The sequence below is a fragment of the Castanea sativa genome, chromosome 4, assembly GCF_040712315.1.
Source record: "Castanea sativa cultivar Marrone di Chiusa Pesio chromosome 4, ASM4071231v1".
In the NCBI taxonomy this organism is placed as follows: domain Eukaryota; kingdom Viridiplantae; phylum Streptophyta; class Magnoliopsida; order Fagales; family Fagaceae; genus Castanea; species Castanea sativa.
This window is the reverse complement of record NC_134016.1, coordinates 48332124-48356637: the sequence shown is the minus strand read 5'-3', so window position 1 is coordinate 48356637 and position 24514 is coordinate 48332124. Positions and strand designations below refer to the sequence as shown.

At 31.9% G+C, this 24514-nt stretch overlaps 1 protein-coding gene across 1 annotated transcript; it reads right to left on the bottom strand.

Moving 5' to 3' along the window:
* Positions 1 to 17460: 17460 nt before the first annotated feature.
* LOC142633056 (zinc finger BED domain-containing protein RICESLEEPER 3-like) lies at positions 17461 to 18672 on the bottom strand. Its single transcript, XM_075807335.1, has 2 exons — positions 17939 to 18672; positions 17461 to 17710 (listed from the first exon to the last, which is right to left on the bottom strand). Exons 1-2 carry the CDS (start codon positions 18670 to 18672, stop codon positions 17461 to 17463), a joined length of 984 nt encoding a protein of 327 aa, XP_075663450.1.
* Positions 18673 to 24514: the final 5842 nt, after the last annotated feature.

Sequence of the window (24514 nt, the reverse complement as noted above, 5' to 3'; positions counted from 1 at the left end):
TAGTGAGAGTTCTAAGCATATATTAAAGGTCAAAGTGAATCAAGGGAGAGAATTGCAGCAGTTTATCTAGATTAGAAATTGGACTTGGTCGAGGATTACTTCCTTTTTAGATTTGGAGTCAAGGACTATAATAAGGTCCTAATGTGTTGCCCATGGCTTATTGGTATCAGTTGTTGCCGTCAAGGCTAGGGTCCCTGTGCTTAAAGAAATTGGTCCATTTTTTTTTTAATTTAAAATTTGGGTTAAACTGACAATTCATTTATATATATATAGAGTTTACACATCATGTACATCATCATTTCTTCAATGATAAGATCATAAAAATTCTATATACTGCAAGTCTACAAGTATTTATACTAGTTAATCATTTGCGAGTCCAGAGTAACCAAACTAACAACTTGTAAGTTGTAATTATTTTGGCTCCATTTCTTGGTTTATCTTGCAACCTAAACTGAGGTCCTCTTCCTGCAATCTTGGAACTAACTTCTTATGCATTTATTACAATCTTTCAGCTAAGTGTTAACAGTACTTTTTAGTGTTAAATAGCCTTTTGGAGAGGCCCCTAAAATCAATTCCTACAAGAAACAATTATGTAGAAGTGTTTTTAGTACTTTTTATTTTTCTTGGTAACTTCACTATTCAACATACCACTTGAAGGTGAATCATGAATGTAAAAATATAAATTTTTGTGTAGTTAGAACCCAAAAATATCCTCTTTCCCAACTTAAGGGACGAAAATTGTGTTGTTTTGTTTTACCTTTTTGTTCTTATCCTTAACAATACATGTAAGAGTACATAACATGAGGGGGAAATCTATAACCGGTATTGTATATAATTATGGGGTCTACTTGTTGTGAGAGATAAGATACATATATCCAATAGAAAATATACTTTACTTTTTTACATGCAAGGTGCGAGGGACTCATGTTTGATTCCCTCGAAGTCAAACACACTTGGATTCGTATGCCTGTATTTCACTTATTTTTTTAAAATTTTTATATAAGATAAAATTTCTACTCTAGTCTAATCTTAGTGAATCTTAGTGTATATGTGTGTGGAACTCTCTCCAAGAGACTTGAACCCTAGTTCTTGCATTCCACACTCCACAAGTATGCCCATATTTCACTTACTTCACTTAAAACAGGGGATTTTCTATTTACATGTGCTAGTTAGCGGTTTGCACGTGAACCACGCATTGAACATTAAACTTGTATGTTGTGTGTGTGGATCAAGTGTGGAATAGTCCTTAGTCTAGAGTGAAGCTTCAATGATCAACTCAATCAAGTCATATACAACTAGTACTAAGTTAAGTGAACTATCTCAATTATAGAAATGAACATATATGACCTCCCACAAGAAAAATAATTACATATCTTTGAAGCTTTTCACTTAGCTTCTTTACAAGTCATAATATTTGATCATTTTTGAACAAAATACATCTCATTTTGAGATTGATGCTTGAACTTTTTGATATTTCAACATTGTGAGTAAGCCTTTGGCTTTTTGAGGCACCATATATTTTGATACAAGTCGCTTTCACTTTTTCCTGGTCAAATACTAGTATGTGCGACGGTTTTTGCAGCTCAATATCTCTTTTCATTTTGAGATTTACATTTGATGAACTCTTTACGCAAAAAAACATAAAAACGTGGGAAAAGATATAGGCACAAGTCTATGCATGTATCAAGACCAATAAGATTATTGACTAATCATTCATGACAAGCTTGAAGATCGATTTACAACAATCACACATAGATTTCAAGATTTGTCCTACAAAGATAGATGTGCATACAAAGCAAGCTAAGTTCGTAAATGCACTACGCCATTAGTACGAAAGTACTAGGCCAAACTCACATGTGACATGTGCTCAAACATATACGATCAAACCTTTTCAATTATTCACTTTTTATGTGGTTTTGGATTTCTACTCACACAAAACAAAAGCAATAAAGTAAGATAAAAAACAAAAGCAATAAAGTAAGATAAAAAACAAAAGCAATGCATACAAATAAATGCAATATGCACAAATGCATGAATATATAGCATCAAATGCATGAAGAGTCCTACAAAGATCGAAAGAATTAGACCAAGGACCAAAAGAGCAAAAACTCAACCATAGGAACCCTTCCTCATCCAAACGGAACGATTGTTTGGAATGAGGGTCTCATGAGAAGTGAGATGAGGGTTGGAAGAATGAGAACCAGAGATGCACATAGACAAGGAGGTAAGAACATCAAAAAATTTCTTTAACAACTTACCATTTTCCCCTAAAATCGGTTTAGCTTTTATAGCACAACTTCCAAGAAGCTCAAGTTTCTCTTTTTTTGATTTTTTTAAGAGCTTGAAACTTAGAGCAAAGAGGTCTAAGATGACCAAAGGCACCACAATGGTGACAAACAATGGGTTTAGGTCCACTAGGCTTTTTGGGGAGGGATCTAGCAACATGGTTTTGTTCTCTCTTCAACTTGGGACATTGGGGTCTTATATGACCAATCACATTGCAATGGTGATAAGTTGGAACAAACTTAGATCCATTCAAAACCTTAGATTGAAACCTAAATAGAGGCTTTGGCTTATGAGCCTTTCTCTCCAAATTTTGGTTTATTTTGTGTGGAGGAATGTACACCGATTTGCCTTTAGAGGTAGACCTCACATTAGGCACAAAATCGAGTACCACAACATGATTGCAACAAATATTTTCATCCTTTATAGCAATAGGTTTAGCAATCAAACACTTGGCATGCATCTTAAGAGATTCATTTTCACATTTTAGCTCATCAACTAGTTTGTTAGACAAAACAAGTTTAGCATCCAAGTCCATATTCAAACATTCAACTCTTTCAGCTTTTCAAAAGAATTTTCAGCAAGCTTCTTATACTTTTCAACCAATTTATTGGATTCATTGAGCTTGACAATCAAATCATCCTTTTCACAATGAAATTTGCTCAAATTTTTATGAAACTTCTTAGTTTCTTTCTTCAAGAGTTTGATGTTTGAAATTGATAGGCCAAAAACGTATTGACCCCTTATGATGGATTAAGTTGATTAATTAGCCAAGTTTAATTAATTAATTAATTTAACATGCAAATGCATGGTAGCACAAACAAATCACTAATAAACTAAAGTGAAGCGGAAAATAAATTGACACGGTGATTTGTTTACGAATGGGGAAAACCTCCAAGGCAAAAAATTCCACCGGGTGATTTTAAGGTCACCACTCTCGATAATCTACTATTATTAAAACAAGTGGTTACAAGTAAAGGAATCCTAGTACTTTCTACCAACCTACAGTTGAACCCTTACCCCAATACCCAATTGGACTTATTTTGTAGTGAATATCTTTCCTTTTAATGCATGACTCCTAGTACGTGACTAACCAATTACGTGGATCTCAGAACGTGACTTCAATCACCAACTTGAGAAAAATGTTGGCTACAAAGTTCTTCAGTTTATCCACACGATGAAGATAAAGAAGATGCTTGGTTACAAAACCCTATGATGCACAAACACAGCAACTTCTTCAAGAACTAAGGCAAACTAGGTTTTCGGTCACACTTGTGGAATTATGCTTTTATGCAATTGTGCTCTCAGCTGTGTAACCAGATACAGCCCTTAAAATAATCCTTTTATATGTCTAGGATTATGAGAAAAGAAGGCCCAAAGACATATTTATGGATTGTAATCAAAACAGATCTGAAATTCTGTTTTTCTTAAACCTCGATAGATAGATGCTGTTGCGATGCTGTCGAGCAGCTGTTGAGCCACTGGGTTGGAACAGCTTTTTAAGTTTGATAAATGCTAGTTGTCGAACTTTAATGACAGACACTTCTTCAGCTTGTTTTTTGGACAGACTTGCATGGTTTTAACACTTAATCTTGAAACCTTGTATCTTGAAACCTTGTTTCTTGAAATATTAAAAACATCTTAGATTTACCCAAATACAAGCAAAATGTATTTTGTCAAAGGATTAGCCAATTTACATAAAAGAATGACATATGTTCTTAACATGTGAACCATATATGTCCTAACATGAATATCAACAAAACCCATAGATTCATGTGGCATCACAATCATGTGGATAAGCACTCATAGAGACATTTTTACAAACACATGGCATGTTACAATTAACAACATCCATAGAAGTACACAAAACACTATCCATGTCAAAACACACAAAGGGGTCAAGGATCACACTTTGGTAATGAAACCAAAACAAGTGTACCCGCTCTAATACCAATTGAAAGTTCGGATTTTTGTTAAAAACACAAGAGCGGTTTATACCCAAAATTAAAAAATTACGGCTAGATTGCTTTTACTCTTACTTAATAAAAGTGCGAAAATAAGAGTAAATATGTGCAATGAACCGATACTACTCTAGTGCATAAACATGGACAACAAACAATAAAAGTAAAGCACAATAGTAAGGGAAGAGATATGCAAACACAAGAAAACACCGCAATGTGTTATCGAAGAGGAAACTGAAGAACTCGGTGAAAAACCTCTTCGCCGCCCTCCAAGCGGTAAATCGAACCACTAGAGAATAAAGTTGGAGTACACGAATAACAAAAGACCCTCCAAGCCTAGTCTACCCAATGTACTTGAGCCCTCTAAGCTCCTGCTACCAACGTACTTCACGGAGTTATGTCTTCTCTAGCTTTCCGGATCCCGTAATATGCCCGATTGCATCCACCAAGCCTCACTGGCTTCTTTTGGCAAATCTCCAAAGCTTCCCAAGTTCTAAAACACTCTCTACACTCTGAAAAGGTGTGGGTTGTGTTTGGGTACAAATCCCCTCTTAAGGTATGACAATGGGAGAGGCAAGGAGAAGAGGCTAAAATTATCTCTCACTAAGGAAGAGTAGCTCTCTCTCTAAAAGAATGGGTGTGTGTGTTGTTGAAAACCTATCTAGGGTTTCTCTCTCTGAATGACCTCCTTACACATTTGTGGGTAATGAGGGTATATATAGTATAGGTGAATGGTAAGAAAGTCACACTTAAAAATCCTCCAAGCAGAGAGTTTCGCGGGTATCTCGCGGGAAGGCCTTACCCGCGAGACACTCGCAAAGTCCTCCAGGCTGGAACGACTCTTTAGCTTCCAACATGTGCTTCTCACGTGCTCTTTTCGCGGGATACTTTTCTTGCGAGCTACTCACGAGCCAATTGCGAAAATGCACTGATTCTTCATTTCAAGCTTGATTCTTCACCAACTTAATACTAAACCCAATACAATAAAATCTCACAAAATACAAGGAACAAATTTAAAGCAAATACAACACATTTTGTCATGGAATAAAGCCAACATAAAACATAGTTGTAAATCACAACTTTACAGTGTCTTACTGTTTTTTATTGTAATGTTTTGAATAAAAATGGCACTATTGTTTTTGTTGATCTTTTTGAGGCTTGTGAAATGAATTTGCAGGATTTCAGTCTTTCTCAAAAGATTGGTGTAGTCCCTCAAATACACTCTGCTTCACATGGATTTTCACCTACAAAGCAGAAGACTCGTGCTATATGGGTGAGAAAAGATTCTCTAAGGTGAGTGTTGCTTACTTGTCCCTGATTTAATTTTTTCAATATTTTGTGGATATATTTACTTTTAGTTTTTGGTTGTTTTATTTTCTTAGGTTGTTTTGATTATTCAAAAATCCAAAAACATTGAAAATTTTCAAAAAGACAAAAATATTTTATTTTGTGTCTAGTTTTATTTTTCTTGAGGATTACATGAATTATGATATCTTTCTCCTGATTTAGAACATGCTTGACATTGTGGAGAAACTTGAATAGTATGTATTGCTCAACTAAGTGCATGATTATTTTGAGATAAATATGATTTTGTATTAGTATGTACTAGTTTGTACATGTACTTGAGGGTTAATTAAGAAATTGATATTTCTTATTTATGTACTCTCTATAGCTTAGTTAAGCACTATCATGTATTGCTTTTGCATTGATCATTTAGCATAATGTGTGCTTTTAGTTTTGGTTATAATATTTTTTGAAAATCCAAAAACATTTTGTTTTTGTATTACAGATCATAAATGTGTAGTTGAGGTTGATCTATGAAATTTGCACTTCATGATTATGTACCTTGTTTAGCTTGGATGAGCTTATTTTTATGCACTTTGCTAGTGTGTGCTATGTAGTGCCTAGTTGTGTGAGTGTTTATAGTGGTTGTTCAAATGATCTTGATTTTGGAGTCACATTCTTTTGATTGTAAGGACTAAAAAATTCTAAGAGAAAGACATAAATAACCATCTCACCACTGTTTACTAGCCAATCATGAACACCTTAGTGCATATTTTAAGATTTTATGCTCGAAAAAGTGTAACACTTGCACATAAAAAAATCATAAGGTGTTGCCTTTAAAAGAAAAGAAAAATTAGAAAAAGAAAAATATGCATAAAAATATGATAAGGCTAAATATATATATATATATATATATATATATATATATATATATATATACATACACACATGATTACAAGCTTGTTTTTTATGAGATGTGAGAGTTATATGATGTAACTCTTTAGGTGATAGTTGTGAGGACACTAATCGGACTTATTCGCTTTGGGGAGCCAGTCCCTCATGGTTTAATTTCAAGCGACATGGGACGTACGGATCTTCACCCTCTGGGGGCTTTACATGTGTAGTAGTGGTACACTCATGGTCGCTCCAGAAGCTTATAAACCATGAGTGGGAGGGATTTCTTGCCGATGTGGGACTGCGGTGTAAAGCCCTCAGAGGGTGAAGATCCGTACGTTCCCATGTCGCTTGAAATTAAACCGTGAGGGACTGGCTCCCCAAAGCGGATAAGTCCGATTAGTGTCCTCACAATAGTCACTTTCAAATTTATGTAATGAATAATGTAGAAATTTTGGTTAATTACTAACTACATATTACCTTATATGTATCTCATGCTCTTACTAGTTGCACACATCACAAGTAATTCTTTGCTAAGCTTTGTACATGAGATTGTGTGTAAACTAGTGTGGCCATCTAGGATTATACACTTTGTGATGTTTGATGCAAAATTCTTTGAGGGTTGGTTTAAATTTTGAGAAGAAAAATCTAAAACTTTGTTTTTGAAAACTTAAGTGGAAGATTATGTGTTTTGAAAAACTTTGGAATCATTTACATGCATTTCATGTTATGAAAAATCTTTTGAAAAATGATTCTGCAGAAAAATTTCTGGTTTTTTTTTAAAATTTTGTTTTTCAGAGTCTCGATCGATCGAATGTGTTTTTTGATCAGTCAAATTTGATTTTTAAAATTTTTGATCGATCGAATTTATTTTTTGATCAATCGAAATTTTCCATATTTTTGAAGTTTGCTCTCGGGCTGCTTTGATTGATGTTTGATCGATGCTCGATCAATCGAAACTGCAAAGTTTTCAATTTTTAGATTTTTGACCAAATTTTTTTTCATGCATCATTTATGATAGGATTCACATGCATAGCAATGTTTTATGTATCCATCTTGCTCAATTGTTTTCACACAACACACATACACTTTGCTCAATGTTTTATGTATCCATCATGCATCATTTACAATCATATCTCTCATTGTTTTCACACAACACACATACACTTTGCTCAATTGGGTACTTAACTTGATTTAAAAATTGATTGATTAATTTTTGAGTTTTGTATAGTTTAGTATATGCTATTTTTGACGTGTGAACTGTTGAAAATTGAGAATATTTAAAAAAAAGAAGAAGAAGAGATATGATGGATAATAATGTACAAATATTTTCTCTACTCATGTAACTGTTTATAGGTCATATAGTGTCAAGTTTGCATATTTTGAAAGAGAGAATATTTTTTTTCTTCAAGTGTATTCTCAACTTATGTGTGTCTTTAGTTTTCACCACCTCCTAAATTTTCCCAAAACTATTTTTCCTAAAACATGTTTTGTTTTTCTTATTTTTATAGGGGGAGAAATATGTTTTTTAAAACCTATGTTGATCATAGGGGGAGTTGTTTTCTTGATTCTCTATTTCCTCTTATCCTTTGTTGCGTATATTTTCTGTTTACTCTTTGATTGGGTTGTCTTTGTCAATATGTGACAAAAAGGGGTAGAAATAGATGAAATTTAGAAAAAGGTTTTCAAAATGTTTTGTTTAGGGGAAGATGAAATTTTTTTTTGAAAGGGGGAGACAATAAAAGTTTTTGATGTATCTAACTTAGGGGGAGAGTTAGTTTACTTTTGTTTTTATATTGTGTTTCATATTATTTATATGTCTTTCTTTCCACACATGTGTTGATGTGTTCTTTGGAGTGTTTTCAGGAAAGACAGGTACATTCTGATCAAGACCTTCTACCTCTTATTGCAACTTCTAGGTTAAGAGTCTTAAAGTGGGATTTGTGATGTGATTGGGCATTTTATTGTATTGGGTTGTTCTTGTATTTGAGCATTTCATATTGTATGTAAGTTTTGTCATGAATTGCCAAATGGGGAGATTGTTAGGTTCTAAAAGTTTAGGACAATTGGCAAACCGTGAACACAAACTTATCTAGATATAGATCCTAGAGTCTATAGGTATTATTAGACAATACTTAAGGTGATACAAGTCAAGATTCAAGAACATACAAGCTGCAGAAAGAAGAATTTGAAATCTGCCTAGTTCGACCGATTGAAAGACAGGCTCGACCGATCGAAATAGGTATCTGCAGAATTTTAATTAAGCCCAAACAGCAGTTCAAGCCCAAAAAGGATTAGGGTTTCAAATCTACTTCTTCTAGTATATAAAGGGAACTCTAAACACATTTTTATAAGGTTTTTTAGAGAAAGAAGAGTGTGCCTCTTTTGTATTTAGGGTTTTGTATCCAAAAAGCTCTCTCATGTCTTCCATTAGTACGATTCATTGAAGAATCTTAAGATCCGGTGTTGTAGAAGTTGCTACCTTCTCTAGTTATCAAAGGTGCTGATGATCTAAACCTTCAAGGGTGGTCTTGAAGTCACAAACAGGAGAGTTTATGTTGATAAACCTTTGAGTGAAGTCTCAAAGTCACAAGTGTGGGTGCTTGTGTTGTAAAGGCCAAGAAAAGAAGTAGTCTGTGGACTCGGAACTATCATGGGGTCGTGGTAATAAGTTCTATGTGTAGTAGCAATAAGATATTAGTGGTCTAAGTCTTATTGTAAATTTCAATTCTTTTTAGTAAATTTGCTTTTTACCTTGAGGATAGCTAAGTTAAATCCTCCTAGGTTTTTTATCAGTTTGGTTTTCCTGGATGATCATATCATTGTGTTCTTTATTTTCTGCTGCTTTACATGATTTGACTTTATTGTTTTAACCTAGATCTGAATAATAAGCCTAAGTATTCACTTGGTTAATTAATTAGGTTAAACAATCTAGATTATAGAGATCTAAAAACTTAACATTTTGAACGAAGTACTTAAAACTGTCTTATTTAACCCAACCCAATCTCCTTCCCCAAAAAGAAAAGGCAAAACAATATATATATAGACACACACACACAACAAAACAAAAACCAAAACAAAACAAAAACAAACAAACAAAAAGAGAGAGGAAGTCCGAAGACTTTAAAAGGATGTACATAAACAAAAAAGCTTAAAAAGTTAAAGAAAAAGAATGCTTATAGCTTTGTTGATACTTATGTACAACTTGATTAGGTTTCCTAATTGTGACCATGAATATAGAATTGGTAAGGATTAGAGATTCATCTTGATGTAGAACAAACAACACATGCCTTCTTAGAGCAACAGGGGCGTAGGATGTCACAACGCAAGATCAAAGGGGGGGGGGGGTGCAAGTAGAGGCCATTAGGGCAACAATGTTGGAATTGCATGAAATTTGGCAGGTTGAAAGAAAACGGAGTTCTGATCCGGATTCAAATGCCATGAATGTCGCCAAAAGTTCGGCGAATTCCTTCATTAAGGCCCCAAAAACAATGTTTTTTCTATTTATAGTAATATTTGTTTTTTCTTAATAATTTTTAGTTTAAAAGTCAGAATAAGGTTCCGTCTGTTTTGGGACGATCCTTAAAATCAGTAGTTTATGATTCTACATTTAACTCAATTTTGCCATTTTTGGTAAATTTCGGTATTTTGTCACATAATCGTGTAATTAGTGTGAATTAGGGTTTTAGATTTTTTCTTAGTATTCATATGTTTTGTAGCCGTCAGAGGCAAATTAGACTATTATTAATAAACACAAACATTTTGTCAAATTTTCTTCTGGTGGATTCCAGTTTTATCCTCTTTGTAGATTTAGGGAAACCCCTCGTGGATTGGAGGTTTACTACTAAAAACTAACAGTTTAGTTTCTGTTTTATCAAGAGCGTATCGTGTGTGCTCTTTTCAGGCTTCCGTGACATCACATCTAATATTGGGGAAAAAGATGCTATCTGTATAGTCAAGAAATTGAAGATATACAATGCGGTAGTGTCAAAATAATGGCTTCCACTGTTCATAGTTTTAGTTAATTTTATATATTTTCTAGCCACTATAGTATATGTTAATTTTGATGGTTTTGCAGTCTTACAATTACAATGGTAAGCTACATGGGAAATCTGAGGGTTGCCGTTGGCTCAGAGAAAGGGTTCTTAGATCCCCACAAGTTCAAGTCGTGTGTGATCAATGCCTTTGATATGACACTTCAAGCGGCACATGACATTCCCACATGAAAATATATAATTTGAAGTGTCAAATTATATTATTATTGGAGCAAATGAAGTTAAATTTGGTTTTGGATTCTATACGTAAGTTTGTTGTAAAAAATTTCATAAGAAAGTATAAATATGTATCCAAGTGTCTTATTGTGAAAGTATTAGTTAAAGGCGAAGGGAGGGAGGTTAGGGGCAGAATTGTATTTTTCAGATCTCTTTTAAGTTTGAAATGTAATAGTTAATAATTTGTTATTAGGCCAAGAGTTTTGTAACTTCACTGACATTTCCTAGCATTTATAACAAAAATGTTTAGGACCCAAATTCTCCCCTCCCCAACTATTGAAAAGTTAAAAAAAATTAGTAAAAATAAATAAATTTGTCGTTTGAGATTATAGATATTATAATTTTTTTTTATGTCATGTGACTAATAAATTTATATACATACAAAAGCAAAGCCAAGGGTGAGGAAACTCCAAAAGCTTCTTATAGGTATATATTGAACGACAAAATTTGACAACAAACTTGATTGTAACCTAAGGTTATAACTTCATTCAATATCTTTTTAATTAAATGTGAATTTTGACAAATTCACAATTGGATTACATTTTTTTTTTATATCCTTCATACTTGAAAAATTTTAGAAGATCAAAGATCAATAGCTATGTTATCATTTAAATGTTTAAATTTCAATTTTTTTGTAGTCTAAAATTATGCATTAAAAATAAGTTTATAGATCGAATAACAAATTACATTCGATTGACATAAAATTTGATATGTGTGTTAAAAATATGAAAAACATATAATTCAACAATTAGATTTTAAAAATATGTGGCCATTCTAATTTTCATTGTGAAATTATGCTATAATTAAGTTTGTAGCCAAATTTTGCCCTATATTAAAAAGTTTTTTTTTAGTATATCGAATAGGCACTTAATAGTGTACATCCTCTTTTGTTTCAAAAAGAAAGAACAAAATAAAACAAAATGTGAAAAATAAATTGATCGGGCTACAAAAAAGTCGAGCCGAGCTTAGTAGTAAAAGTATAAGTTTGTTCATTTAATTTTATTTTAAACATGAGCCAAGCTCAAATTCAATACCAAACAAGATTGCGTGTTTAAACTTGATTTATTTTCTTGTCGAATAAATTACTTGGTTAATTTATTCTTTTCATACAAATTGTAAAACCACGACTAAAGTTGTTTACCACCTCACAAATCTATGAATTTTTCCTGTGAAAAGACTATTTATATTATCAATAAATTACAAAATAATAATTTGATTCATATGAACCTGTTAAAAACTTATACATGCATAAAATTTAGTCTCAAGTCTATATTAGCATATATTGAGACAAGTATGCAATGAAAAATCTAGTATTATATATAATTAAATCAAGTCTCATGTTTATGAGCTTACTCACAAATACACTATCATATTTGAACTTGGCTTTTTTAAAACGAATGTACATAAGCTTTTTCTCAAATTGAACTCAAGCTATTTATAAATAGCTTAGTTCATTTATAGTTGGGGGGAATGGGACGGCAATCGTCTCCCTAACCAACCAACAAGAGTAAACTAGTGATGTTCTGCGCTGCATGAGTTGTTGGGTTTGGCATTCTAGGAATAAATGTTGTTTCCATTCATTTAGGGAGATGTCTGGTGTCTAGTGCCTTAGTGCATTGGACACAATCCCAACCCTTCATTTTTTTGATAAGCCAATCCCAACCCTTCATAATTCAACTAATAGCCATCCTTTTTCCCCAGTAGCATGTATTTACAGTAAAGTTATGCGGCCGTTTATTGCCGTTAGTAACCATTAGAAATTGATTGCTTTTTCAAATCCTTTTAGCTAAGCCGGTGATGTTTCAATATAAATAGGGAGTTTTGTTTCAGTATTCAACTAATAAATGATCCTAGAGAAATTAATACTATTTCACTTTATTTTTCCTCAGTTATTTTATTTTATAACAACAAATGTATTGTCAACCTTCATTTATTGTTATTCATATTAGGATTTTGTTAACCACTAAAAGCATTTGTTAATAAATCATTTTAGGAAAGTCTTTATGAAAAATAATAAAACTTAAAAGCAACTGATTTTTGACAACTTCCTCTATTTATTATCTTAAAAATAATATCAAAATTGCTTTAAAATAATTAAGTAATAAATGCCTAAGAACACCCGTTAGCTGAACAAGTTGTGATTGTGCCATAGTACAACCACGTTACTTGCTCAACTTTTATTTATTTATTAGTATAATTTTTAACTGTTATCCTTCTTGTTTATAATTAGCTTTAAAGCATATGCAAGGCACATATAAACTCAAAAACCATAACCTGGAAAATTAAACTGTTTGTTGTTCATGTTTTACATAATCACAAAAATAAAATATTTGAGCAATACGTTTTGGTTATATATATATATGGACAAAACTTATGCACAGTACTTAAGTGCTGTTTCTTAAGTTCTCTTCTTAAAATCTAGCCATGTATTTCATGTTCTTTGCACTTTTATTACATATGTTAAATTTTGTGTCAATCAGATGTTATTTACCATGTGATCTATAAATTTATATTTTGTGCATAATTTTAAATTACAAAAAATAGCAATTTAAACAATTTATTGATAACATAGGTATTAATCTTTAATTTTTTAGAAATTTTGTAAGCATGGAGGATATAAGAAGAAGATGTAATCCAATGGTGGACTTGTCAAAATTTCACCTTCAATAAGAAGATATTGAATAAGGTTGTAGTCTTAATTTACAATCAATTTTGTAGCTAAACTTTTTTCAATAAGAATTATGTCAACTAGTTTTTTTTAATAGATATGATAAATTTCAACTTATGGCAATGAGAGATTTTACTAGTTGAACTATGTGAAACTTATAAATCATGTCAATCATAATCCATATAAATATGATGATGCATTAATCACAACTTGCTACATAAGATACTGTGAAAAAAATTATAACATCAAAGTATATGTGATATTGTTAAACTAATATCCCTTTCGGGAGGTTGGAAGTGGTGAGTCCCTACCGGGTAGTCATTGGTGTGTGGTAACTTATTTGTTCTTAACAAGTGAGTCCTAGGCCATGTGTACCATCCTGCTTTAATTAAAAATTTAATACATGGGTCCCTGCTCATTAAAGAGATGTCTCCCCAATATCCATTGAATGTAAAAGACATTTTAGATACCAAGTACCAAGTAGTGGTTGTGGCACTTTTCTATAAAATAAAAAGTTGTGGTTGTGGCATAAGCACACCTATCTTAATGCTATGATCTACTTTGCTTGGTATCAAAAAAAAAAAAAAAAACCACATTACTTCCTCAAACCTTTTTTAGGATGAATTCTCAACTTTTTTTATTATTATTAGTTTTAAAGTATGTGCAAGACATATAAATCATAGCTAGAAAAAATTTATTACAAACAATATTACGACTATATTAGATCCTCCTTTCTATATACCATTCAAAATTAAGATGGATTAAAAGAAAAAATAAGACCAACAATTTATTCACAACAAAATTAATTTTAAAGAAATTTTGCCGAGTGGATACTAAAAGATTTTTTTTTATTTTTTTATTTTATAATATATGCATTTTAAAGTAATTGCTTATCATCATATCTCTACCAAAGCAAATTACGTAACCACAAAGGAACTCAAACAAAACTTATATAGTCGAAAATATAAAATATCACTATTTCTATCCTTTATATTTTATGCTTCGTTTTATTCCTACATTGATATTTTTTAGAAAATGAATTATTCTCTCAAATTTGTGTGTTCATCAATTTTTTGTTTTTAGTTTATTTTATTGAGGAATAAAAAAAAACTTTAAATAAATAAATTAGCATTTTAAAAATAAACTGACTTATTTGTTTAGATTTATTTATTTATTTTTTATCTCAGCTCTCAACATTAATTAAACAAATAGGTTAGATGCAAATATATTAGCCAAATACACAATTTGTTTTTTTTTTTTAAAACTTTTTAGTTCATTCATATAATTATATAATTATATATATATATATTTATAAAAATGATATTGATCAAGATGTCATTAGTTATTGTGATACAATGGTGACAACATATAAGGTGGTGATGACAGTGGTGACAATAATGTCAAGAATGGTGGGAATAATCCATGTTGCATGATGGTTGTGATGCTTAAGGCTTAGGGTGTTCGACCAACCCACCCAACCCAATCGTACACAACTCGCAGCCACCCGATCTAACTGCTCTAGCGGTCGAATGCGGGTCTCAAAATTCAAAAACCCAATGCCAACAGGTTGGTCGTGGGTCTCACACTCCAAAACCTATGAAACCCGAACTGACCAAAAAACATCAAGTCCGGTGACTTTTCCGGCTAGATTCGGCAAATTTTCCAACTAGATCTGGCGAGTTCTCCATACGATTTGGCAGAAATCTCTTCAAATCCGACGAGATCTCTGCTAGATTTGGCTAGATTTCATAGGATCTTGGATGGATCTAGTGAGAACTCGCCGAATCTGAAGAGATTCTACCAATTTTTCACGATTTTCAACTTCACCCGAAACCAACCACCACTCGATATTCACCTGAACCGCCCAACCTAATAGTCTTACTTCTCAACTGTGGGTTCGAGATCTCCCCACCCAATCTAGTCGGGTTGGTTGAGGGTTAGGCACAAGCCCGACCTGAACCAATCCGTGGTCAGCCCTAATTAATGTTGGTTCAAAAAAATGGTTGTTATAAAGTGTTTGTGTGGCTATTTTTCAGTCAAATTTAAAGTAGGGCCTATATGTCTAGTGTGATGGGTCTAAGTTGGAACCTATTTTATTTTTTGAGGAGATTAATGTTATATGGTCATTTGTCAAAGACCATTTTGTAGTGAATAAGCACTCTACAAGTATAAGTGCTCATGGTGTGTGAGAGGGAACAAGGGTCGTGGTTTAAGTATTTAGGAGAGAGTTTCACACACATATATTTAGATTAAGTTAGAGTAGAATTCTATATCAAGTAAAAAAAATGATTTTAGGGGTGAAATCCTTGTGTCTCACATGGGAAATGAATTTAAAATTTTATGAGTTTATATATTCATGGGTTTTACATATTGAAAATGAGAGAGGCTCCTAAATTTTTAAAGTGTCGTGATTAATGGGTTGAAATATATCAGAGTAGATATTTCGATTGTTTGTTCATCCCACTCATTGTTGCGATCATTGTATCAAAGAAGTCAATACTGTACCAGCGGTATATACCATACTAACAATTAAGCCAATATCAATACTCCTCTTAAATGTACCAAATAAAACATAGGGCCATACAATTCCTATATCAATTGTACTGAGGATTTTTAAATGTTTTGGTTGATATTATTTAAGGATGGCAATGGGGCGGGGCGGAGCCGAAGGATGGGGTCTTTACCCCTTCCCCGCATGGATTTTTCTTACCCCGTCCCCGCCTCTTAGGGCCCCGCGAAGCCCCGCCCCACCTCGTAAAACATTATTTCTTGTTAATTTGCCCTACAAATATTACCATTTTTCAAATAAAATGACATGTTTCAATATGCTATATAAATAAATTTGTCCTATCATATCAAACTAATTTTTAGCAAAAACTGAATAATATTATCTAAATGTTTAACAAGACAATATCATAACAAAAATCTCATAGTATGACATAATAAAATAATCCAAACTCCAAATACATAACAAAATAAAAATTGCCTAGTTCTTCAAAAAGAATCTCCAATTTCTTCCATCATTATGACACCACTTTCTTCTTCATCATCATAATCATCCAGGATATTTTGGAATGTATCTTCAATTCCATCTATGGTACATGAAGAGCCTAAAAAAAAGGTAAAATAAATTCAATCAAACAATTGAAAAATATAATAAAGAATGCAATAACATAAATCATTGCATAATTAAACTAGTAAATTTAATTACCATTAATTTCAACCCATAACCAATTTTGAGCACACATTAACGCCTCACAGTTTTTTGATGAAGTTTACTACGATGTGGACTTAACAATCGACCACTTGTGCTAAATGATGACTCTGAGTTAACAGTTGACACTGGAATGACAATGATATCCCTTGCAATACATTGCAAAGTAGGATACTTTGGTCCATTAGATTTCCACCATGCCAAAATATCAAAATCCACAGTTCTTTGCATTAAATCATCCTCAAGGTAATGGTCCAACTCCAATTTCATATTCCCACCCTTTTTTTTTTTACTAAGATATCTTTCAAAGTCCATAAGGGAGTCATCAACTTGCGGATCCTCTCCCACACAAGGGCCACGAGTACCTTCCCTACCCATTCTCCCAGAACTGTAGTCACGAATCATTTCATAACAAATATCTCTAACCCTTTAAATTTCATTATCAGCTTCATCACCATAAATTATTGGAAAATAATATTCTAACAGTTCAATCTTATATCTTGGGTCTAAAATGGTTGCCATGGCCATAACACCATGAATCACATTCCAAAAACAATCAAAATTTTCTAACTTTTTAAATGCCATACTCTTAATCACATCACTTGCACTAGTAAACCAAGAATTCAAGGCTATTTTTATTTCACACACCTTAGGAAAGAAAAGATTAGCTGTAGGGTATCAGGTACCTAAGAATAGCTCTGTAACCTTGTGAAACACTACCAGTCTCTCACATATACTACTTGCTATCTCCCATTCTTCCTCCGTTGGAATGCACTTATAAGATAACTCACATATCTTCAATCGATAAAAGACATTTTGATACTTTATAGCAATTGAAAACATGAAATAGGTAGAGTTCCAACAAGTCTTTCAATCAAGGGCTAGTTATTTGGCACATTCAACATGTGCTTGTCGGGTTGTCTCTTTAAACTTCTGCCTTCTTTTTGTTAATGCAGTCCAAAATCCCACACTTTCTCGAACCCTTTCAATGCATGATCCAATTACATCCAAACCATCTTGAACAATCAAATTAAGAACATGTGCTGCACAACGCATATGCAACATTGATCCACGCATAATAAGTGTATCACGTTGAAGCTTATCTAAGATAATTTTTATAACTGCATCATTGATACTGCAATTGTCCATATTCACAGTAGATAACTTCCTATCAATATTCCACTCCAACAAAGTATCTAGAAGGACACTAGAAAACACTTCTTTTGTATGTGGAGATGGCACATAAATAAACTTTAAATGAGAAATTTAAATAATTAGAACTAACAATGATATAAGTTCATAAAACATTTGAAAAGAATTTAATTAAAACATAAAAAATGAATATATACTTTTAAAAAAGTACCTCATAACTTGGCTTTGTAATCTCCACAAACAATCAATGAAGTGTGCTGTTACAACCATAAACCCTCGCCTTTTGTTTTGTGGAGTCCACATATTAGTGGTAATAGAAATTCTACCCTGATTCTTATCAATTTCATGCTTTGATTTCTCTCTTTTGTTCTCATAGATGCTCAAAATGTCCTTCTTGATTGTGTTCCTAGAAACCATCCTGAACAATGGTTGAAGAGAAGTTGAATATTTTCTAAAACCAATGTGGTCAACTATAGAGAGGGGATACTCATGCAAGATGATCATACAAGCAAGTTCATTTCTTGATACATTTTGATCAAAATTACAAGCATTCACACCCGCCATTGAATCCACTTTATTTTGATCCCTCGCCAAAATTTTTTGATTCATATTACTAATGTCTTGAAACTTTCTTCTTGGACATATTTTCACGTGATCATGGAAATGTTTAGTGCCATAATTGGATCCCCTTACTAGCAATTTCTTACAATAATTGCATTCAGCCTTGTCTTTCTCATCAACTCTCTTTCTCTTAAAATGATTCCAAACAATTGATTTGTATTTCCCCTCTTCTTCAATTATCTCATTGCTAGGTTGGACTGCCTGGACATCTTTTGGCATATTCAACAGAGGTGATGATGGGGTTGCATTATCTTCGTCTACTATCAAAGGAAATTGATTGCTATCAGATGGATTGGAGTTACCAATGTTTTCATGTGAAGTCATTGTTTTCATGATGTTAATTTAGCAACTTAGTAATGGACAAACTATATCTCTCCAACAAAGATAATATAAAATAATGGGAAAGAAAGAAAAAAAAAAAGAATAAAATGAAACAATGAGATTTAACCTAATCTGGAGCTTTTATTTTTATGAAGGAACTTTTATTTGTGATTCATATATATAGCTTCACACCCCTACTTTTATTTGAAACTAATCTGGATTATATATATATATATATATATATATATATATATATATATATATATATATATATATATATATATATATATTATTTTGATCAAATTGGAACAAATTATCGCTCTAAATTAGGTTCATATATATTTGAACAAATCTGGACTATATATATTTTGATCAAATCTGGAGCTATATATTTAAACCTAATCTAGAGCTATATATATATATAGACCCGTACAAGTTGTTCCAATTTGTTCAAATCCCTAAAGCATTGAATTAAATGCCTTACTGTGCCATACCAAAAAAGATTAGATGACCCTTCAAAGTCTATAAGAATGAGACGTTTGGGTCGAATATCGTCGTCAAACCATTAAATATATTATGAATAACATTGACCTGGACCAAAGCTACCTTCTCAAACCTGTACCTCATAACAGCCAAATGTCCACACACACACACAATGACACAAACACAAACATTCAGAGTCTTAGACTCGTACTTTATTAAAAAAAAATATATTATGTTCATGACGAAATCTAAGTTGAGAAAAACGCATGAATGAAATCAATAATTCAATAGTATATAAATTTGTTTCTAATAAAGACAGGAGAAAATGTTAAAATTGGTACCTTATTTCCAACTTTGCTAGAGAGAAAAAAGAGGTAGAGAGCCACGTTAGGTAGAATAAAATAAGCTGATGATATTTTTGTTTAAATAGTAGGGTTTTAGGGTATGAAAGAATTACAATTTAAACCTTATTAATGCGGGGTGGGGCGGGTTGGGTCTAAAAAGTGTAAACCCATCCCTACCCCGCCCAGTGGTGCGGGTCTAAAATCTCGCCCCATTCCCGCCTTACCACCTTTGCAGGGCGGGAAAAACTCACACGGGGCGAAGCGGGGAGGGGCAAAATTGCCATCCCTAGATATTGATGTTTCGGCCAATGCAATTAAAAAATATTTAAAAAGTTAAAAACTTATTATTTAAGCTAATACATTGGGGTAATGTACTTAGGCCAATATTTGGACTCATAAAATATATATGTCTATTTTAAATTATATGTTTATAAATATGAAAATAAATAAATACATACATATATAAATAAAACACAAACATATAGACCCACATGTGAGTATATATATATATATGTGAGTCTCTATACATATGAGTCTTGGAATGGCACACCGGTATCAACCAATACTAAAATATTTCATTCCCTTAACCACATTGAAACAACCTCCAATATGAAATTGAATCCCTTGCATTGTATTTTGCAAGAATAATGCTCGAAAAACACAAAGCACCAGTGAAGAAATAGTGTGATAGACAAAATTTGTCTTAAGGAGATAATGTTAAACATTAGCCTTAATTAAGTTTGCATTTATCATTATGTATTCATCCGTTCTATGAGTATATTTTGCTTTTTGAGAAGAAATCTATGAGTATATTTAATCAATCTCTATTCTTTTTGCATTATACATTACAGTTTTGTTCAGTTTGTTGTTCCTGTTTACAGAATCATAAAAGTAAATTATTTTTGCAATATTTCTTACAATCTTAATTCTTAAGACATATTTCCTTTCTTGAAATTATTTTTGTGACTTTTGTGATAGAATTATATTTATTGTTTAAAATTATGAATAATAATGATATATGGTTTAGTGGCTGCATTGTAAAATTTTCTAGATGTGTTTGATTATGTGTTCGTTTGGGTTAGGTATTTGCAAAAGTGCAGTTTAAAAAAAAAAAAAAAATTGCGTTTTGAAAAGATGAATTTTAAATTCACAATTAAGCATTTGGTAAAACCTATGAAAAACTGTTGTTTCTATCCATTGAGTGTTTGGATAATATTGATCTTTTTTTTAAAAGAAAAATATAATATTGGTCTAAAACTATTGTTTCAAGTGCAAATAACCAAAAGGACTTGATTAATTTTCCTCGTAGATAGTCCTAACTTACTGATTTTACAAGCATCAAATTCAAGTTACCCTTTCCTCAAAAAAATTCAAGTCACCCTTTCTTTACGAGTCAGTGAATGCATACAAAAGGTTAGTGAGATCACTTGAATGAAATAGGTTAATGAATTGTTCTTATATATGCATCTAATATAATGTTGGACAAATCGCAACTGATATCAAACGAGTTTTCAAATTTTACAAGCTAATATCCTTGCGTCAAAACTTGTTCTAGTCCCATTAAATTATGTGTTATCACCAAGCACACAAATTTTTTCGCCTTTTCATTGAGTGAAGGCCACAAGTAAATTGGTAAAAATAAACAATATGGATAATGACTAATCACAACAACATGAAAATCCATTTTGGATAAAAAATTTATGAAAATTAAAATATATGATAAAAAACCACAACCTGGAAATCTATATTGCTTAAACTTTTTTCAATACGTTTTGGTTAAAAATTTTATTGAAAAATTAAAATATATGCTTGTTGTTTATGTTTACTGAATCACAAAAGAAAATTATTTATGCAATGGTGATGATGTGACCCGAAAGAATAAAAGAGATGTGAGTACAAAGGAATATGTGAGAAAATCAAACCTACAATTTGAGAAGTTTAAAATTAAATCATGAACTTTAAAATGGTTTAAAATTAAATCTTATAGTTTTGTTAATTTCAAATTGAACCATGAAATTTTATAGAATAAATTACACCAATCTCGCTTGAGATTTTATAAAATGACACTCCTTCCAAACATTTCAAGAAATGAAACTTCCACCCTTGAGCTTTTTATAAATGCTTTTGACAAATCCATACCCTCTCACACCTCACTTTCCTAAAGAAATATTTCACTTTTTAAAGTAGTATTGTTTGAGAATGCATGAACTTATCTATTACAAATCTCAATAGATGAAATGTCATTTCCTAACTTCTTTTTTGGAGGGGAGGGGGGGGGGGGCGGGAGTGTTATTTCATAAAACTTCAAACAAGGTTATTGTAATTTGACTAATTTTAAATTTTATCAATCAAGCCATTCAATTGAACCAAAAAAAATCAAATCTTGATTTGAAACCCAAAAAATAAAATAATCCAACATTTACGTTCAATTAGGTACACTAGAAAGCTTACACAGATGAGTCTGTTGATGAAACCTAAGTTGACTAGTGCTCTCTTACCATGCTGATGTGAAACATGATAAAGTTCTTGCAACATATGATTGGATATATAAAAATTAAAAAAAAATCATTAAAACATTGATATGTAACACTGATACCAGATGATATTACGTTGATGTCATTGTAAACCACATGATTAGAGCCCATACCTTATAGTTAACATGGAAGAAGTTGTTGTAATATCCTGATATGAAGGCCCTGTCTTGATAAAAGTTTCTTATGTGTGCTATTTTCATTTGTAAATTCAGTCATTCTCTACCCAATTTATTCGTGGTCCACTAATTTTGCTGTTTCCTTTTTAAGTAATAATACTCACTTTGAAACTCATGTCACAAGATGTTAATTTCCTACTATATATGTCTTTATTTTGACTCATATAATAGGATGAAATCCATCATTACATGGTTTTAGAAACTTTTTTTTTTTTTGGCGTATATGCTTTTTTTTAATTCATTTATACACCTAGATTCGTTTGCATGCTTCTCCACTTAACTTTTGGTTTGATTAAGAATCCTTGAGATTGGTTGTAACATGGTGAACATTACATGACAGCTTTATATTTTTTTAATAATGATCCTTTGTGTCCATAGAATCTAAAAGTTAAGACCACCAAAGGACATTAAGCCCGAGTTTCCTGAAAAAGAAGAATATTGTTAACAGGCAATGATAATCTTGGTCAACGGAAAGTTTTTCGTATTCAAAATGATACTTTTTTCGAAGGATAAAGCAAAGGTGACAACTTTGTTTCTTCTTCTTCCTGCTGTTTTTCTTTATATTTTAACTTGACTTCTAACACTTTCCACATAGTACTTTGGGTTTTGGCTATATTGGGTAACCGATCCCTGCGTGAAAGATGAAGGGGTAAGTGCTCCTAAGAGAGGGGGGAGCTTATTTTTATTAGCTTACTGATTTTTAAAAAGGGCATATTTATTGCACATAATGAATGTGTGCACACTACGCAAAATAACTGAAATCATAACTTTAAATCACTTTTTTTGAGTTATACATGAATAAATTGGAAATACGTTTGTTTGATTAGGCGTTTTAGAAGCTTAAAAGAGTATTTTTAAAATCTAAAATTCTGTTTTGCAACAACAATTCTTCATACCTTTTTTACAAATGCTCATTTTAAAATCGAAACACCCTTTTTCCAACCGCCTATACAAACCCACCAAAATTCTAACAGCGTTACTCTACATTGCAGTTAATTGTGTTGCACCCCACTTCTTTGTTTTTTACTTTTTATAGGTTTTTGTTTTTGGTATTTATTTCCTCCCTTTCAGATAGCATTAGGTAGGACTTAATTCTTGTGAGTTATGACTGCATTTCAAGATCCAGAAATAAGAAGACAAAGTTATGTGGGTTGGTAGTAAGAGGTGAACATCATGAGTGCGTACTTTTGTGGACAAAATAATCTCCTTTAATACACTGCCAATGTAGGTATGCCACGAGAACTATGTGTACACGTCATGAGCAAATCGTGAAAGTCTCTACCATGGTCTTAAAAAGATAAGCACCCCTCATCCCAACTTGTTGGAATTTCTTGTTTGTTTCCATGAACTCTGACCTCCCTAGCAAGCACATATTGAATATTGAGAAACTAAAATCATTACTATGAAGAAGAAAAAACGAGAATTATTGAGATATTACGTACGAGAGTGAAGGTTTTTTGTGATGGAAATTGAATTACTGAGCTGAAGATGAAGATAATATCATAATATCTACATTTCTTCATGAACAAACAAGTATAATAATCATGTAAAGCATTTGGACATTTTTATGAATAATATTTTATCTTATATGCTTATGTAAAAAAAATTTTATTTTTATTTTTCTTAGGCATAACTATGCTTTAAGTCATGTCCAAGCACACATGGCTGGATAAAATTACCACTAATATATAATGATATCGAAGAAAAAGAGAAAAAAAAAAGTTGTAAAGAGAGAAAATATGTGAAGAAAGGAAAAGAAAAGTGAATAACAAAGGAAAATAATTTTCTTAAAAAAACAAACAAACTATTTATTTTTCTAAAATAGTTAGACATTGTATTGTAGCTTTGATATGTACTTAGTTTTGTTTTTAAATATTTCTCAAATAAATAAAATTTATTTTTTATATAAAAACAAAGACTGTTTTTTTAATTCAATAGTTAGGGTGGAAAGATTTGAACCATTTACATCTTCATGCAAAACACTAGGAAGTGCTAGTTGAGTTATAGTAATCTTGGCAAAAAATAAAGACATTTAAGATGTGACATCTTAAATTGTAAGGATTGAATTATTTGAGTTTGTCGTGTGGGTATATTGTGAGTTCTATATAGGTAATATTTATTAGGTGGATCTTGGATTTATAAATGAATACAAGGAACCCTAATTGCAATTTGACTAGTTATTTTGGATTATAAACACAAATTTGATTAGCACTTTTCCTTAAATCATTATATAAGACCACTTCTATAATTGTAAAGCTGTTTTTCTCTTTTCTCATTTATCTTCATTATTATTGTCCAAATTGAAATT

Excerpts from the sequence above, each read along its gene's own strand:
- LOC142633056 (XM_075807335.1), bottom strand. The coding sequence starts at position 18,672 with ATGACTTCACATGAAAACATTGGTAACTCCAATCCATCTGATAGCAAT. Across the intron at positions 17,711-17,938 it reads TTACAAAGCCAAGTTATGAG|TATCAATGATGCAGTTATAA; the intron begins GTACTTTTTTAA and ends GGACAATTGCAG.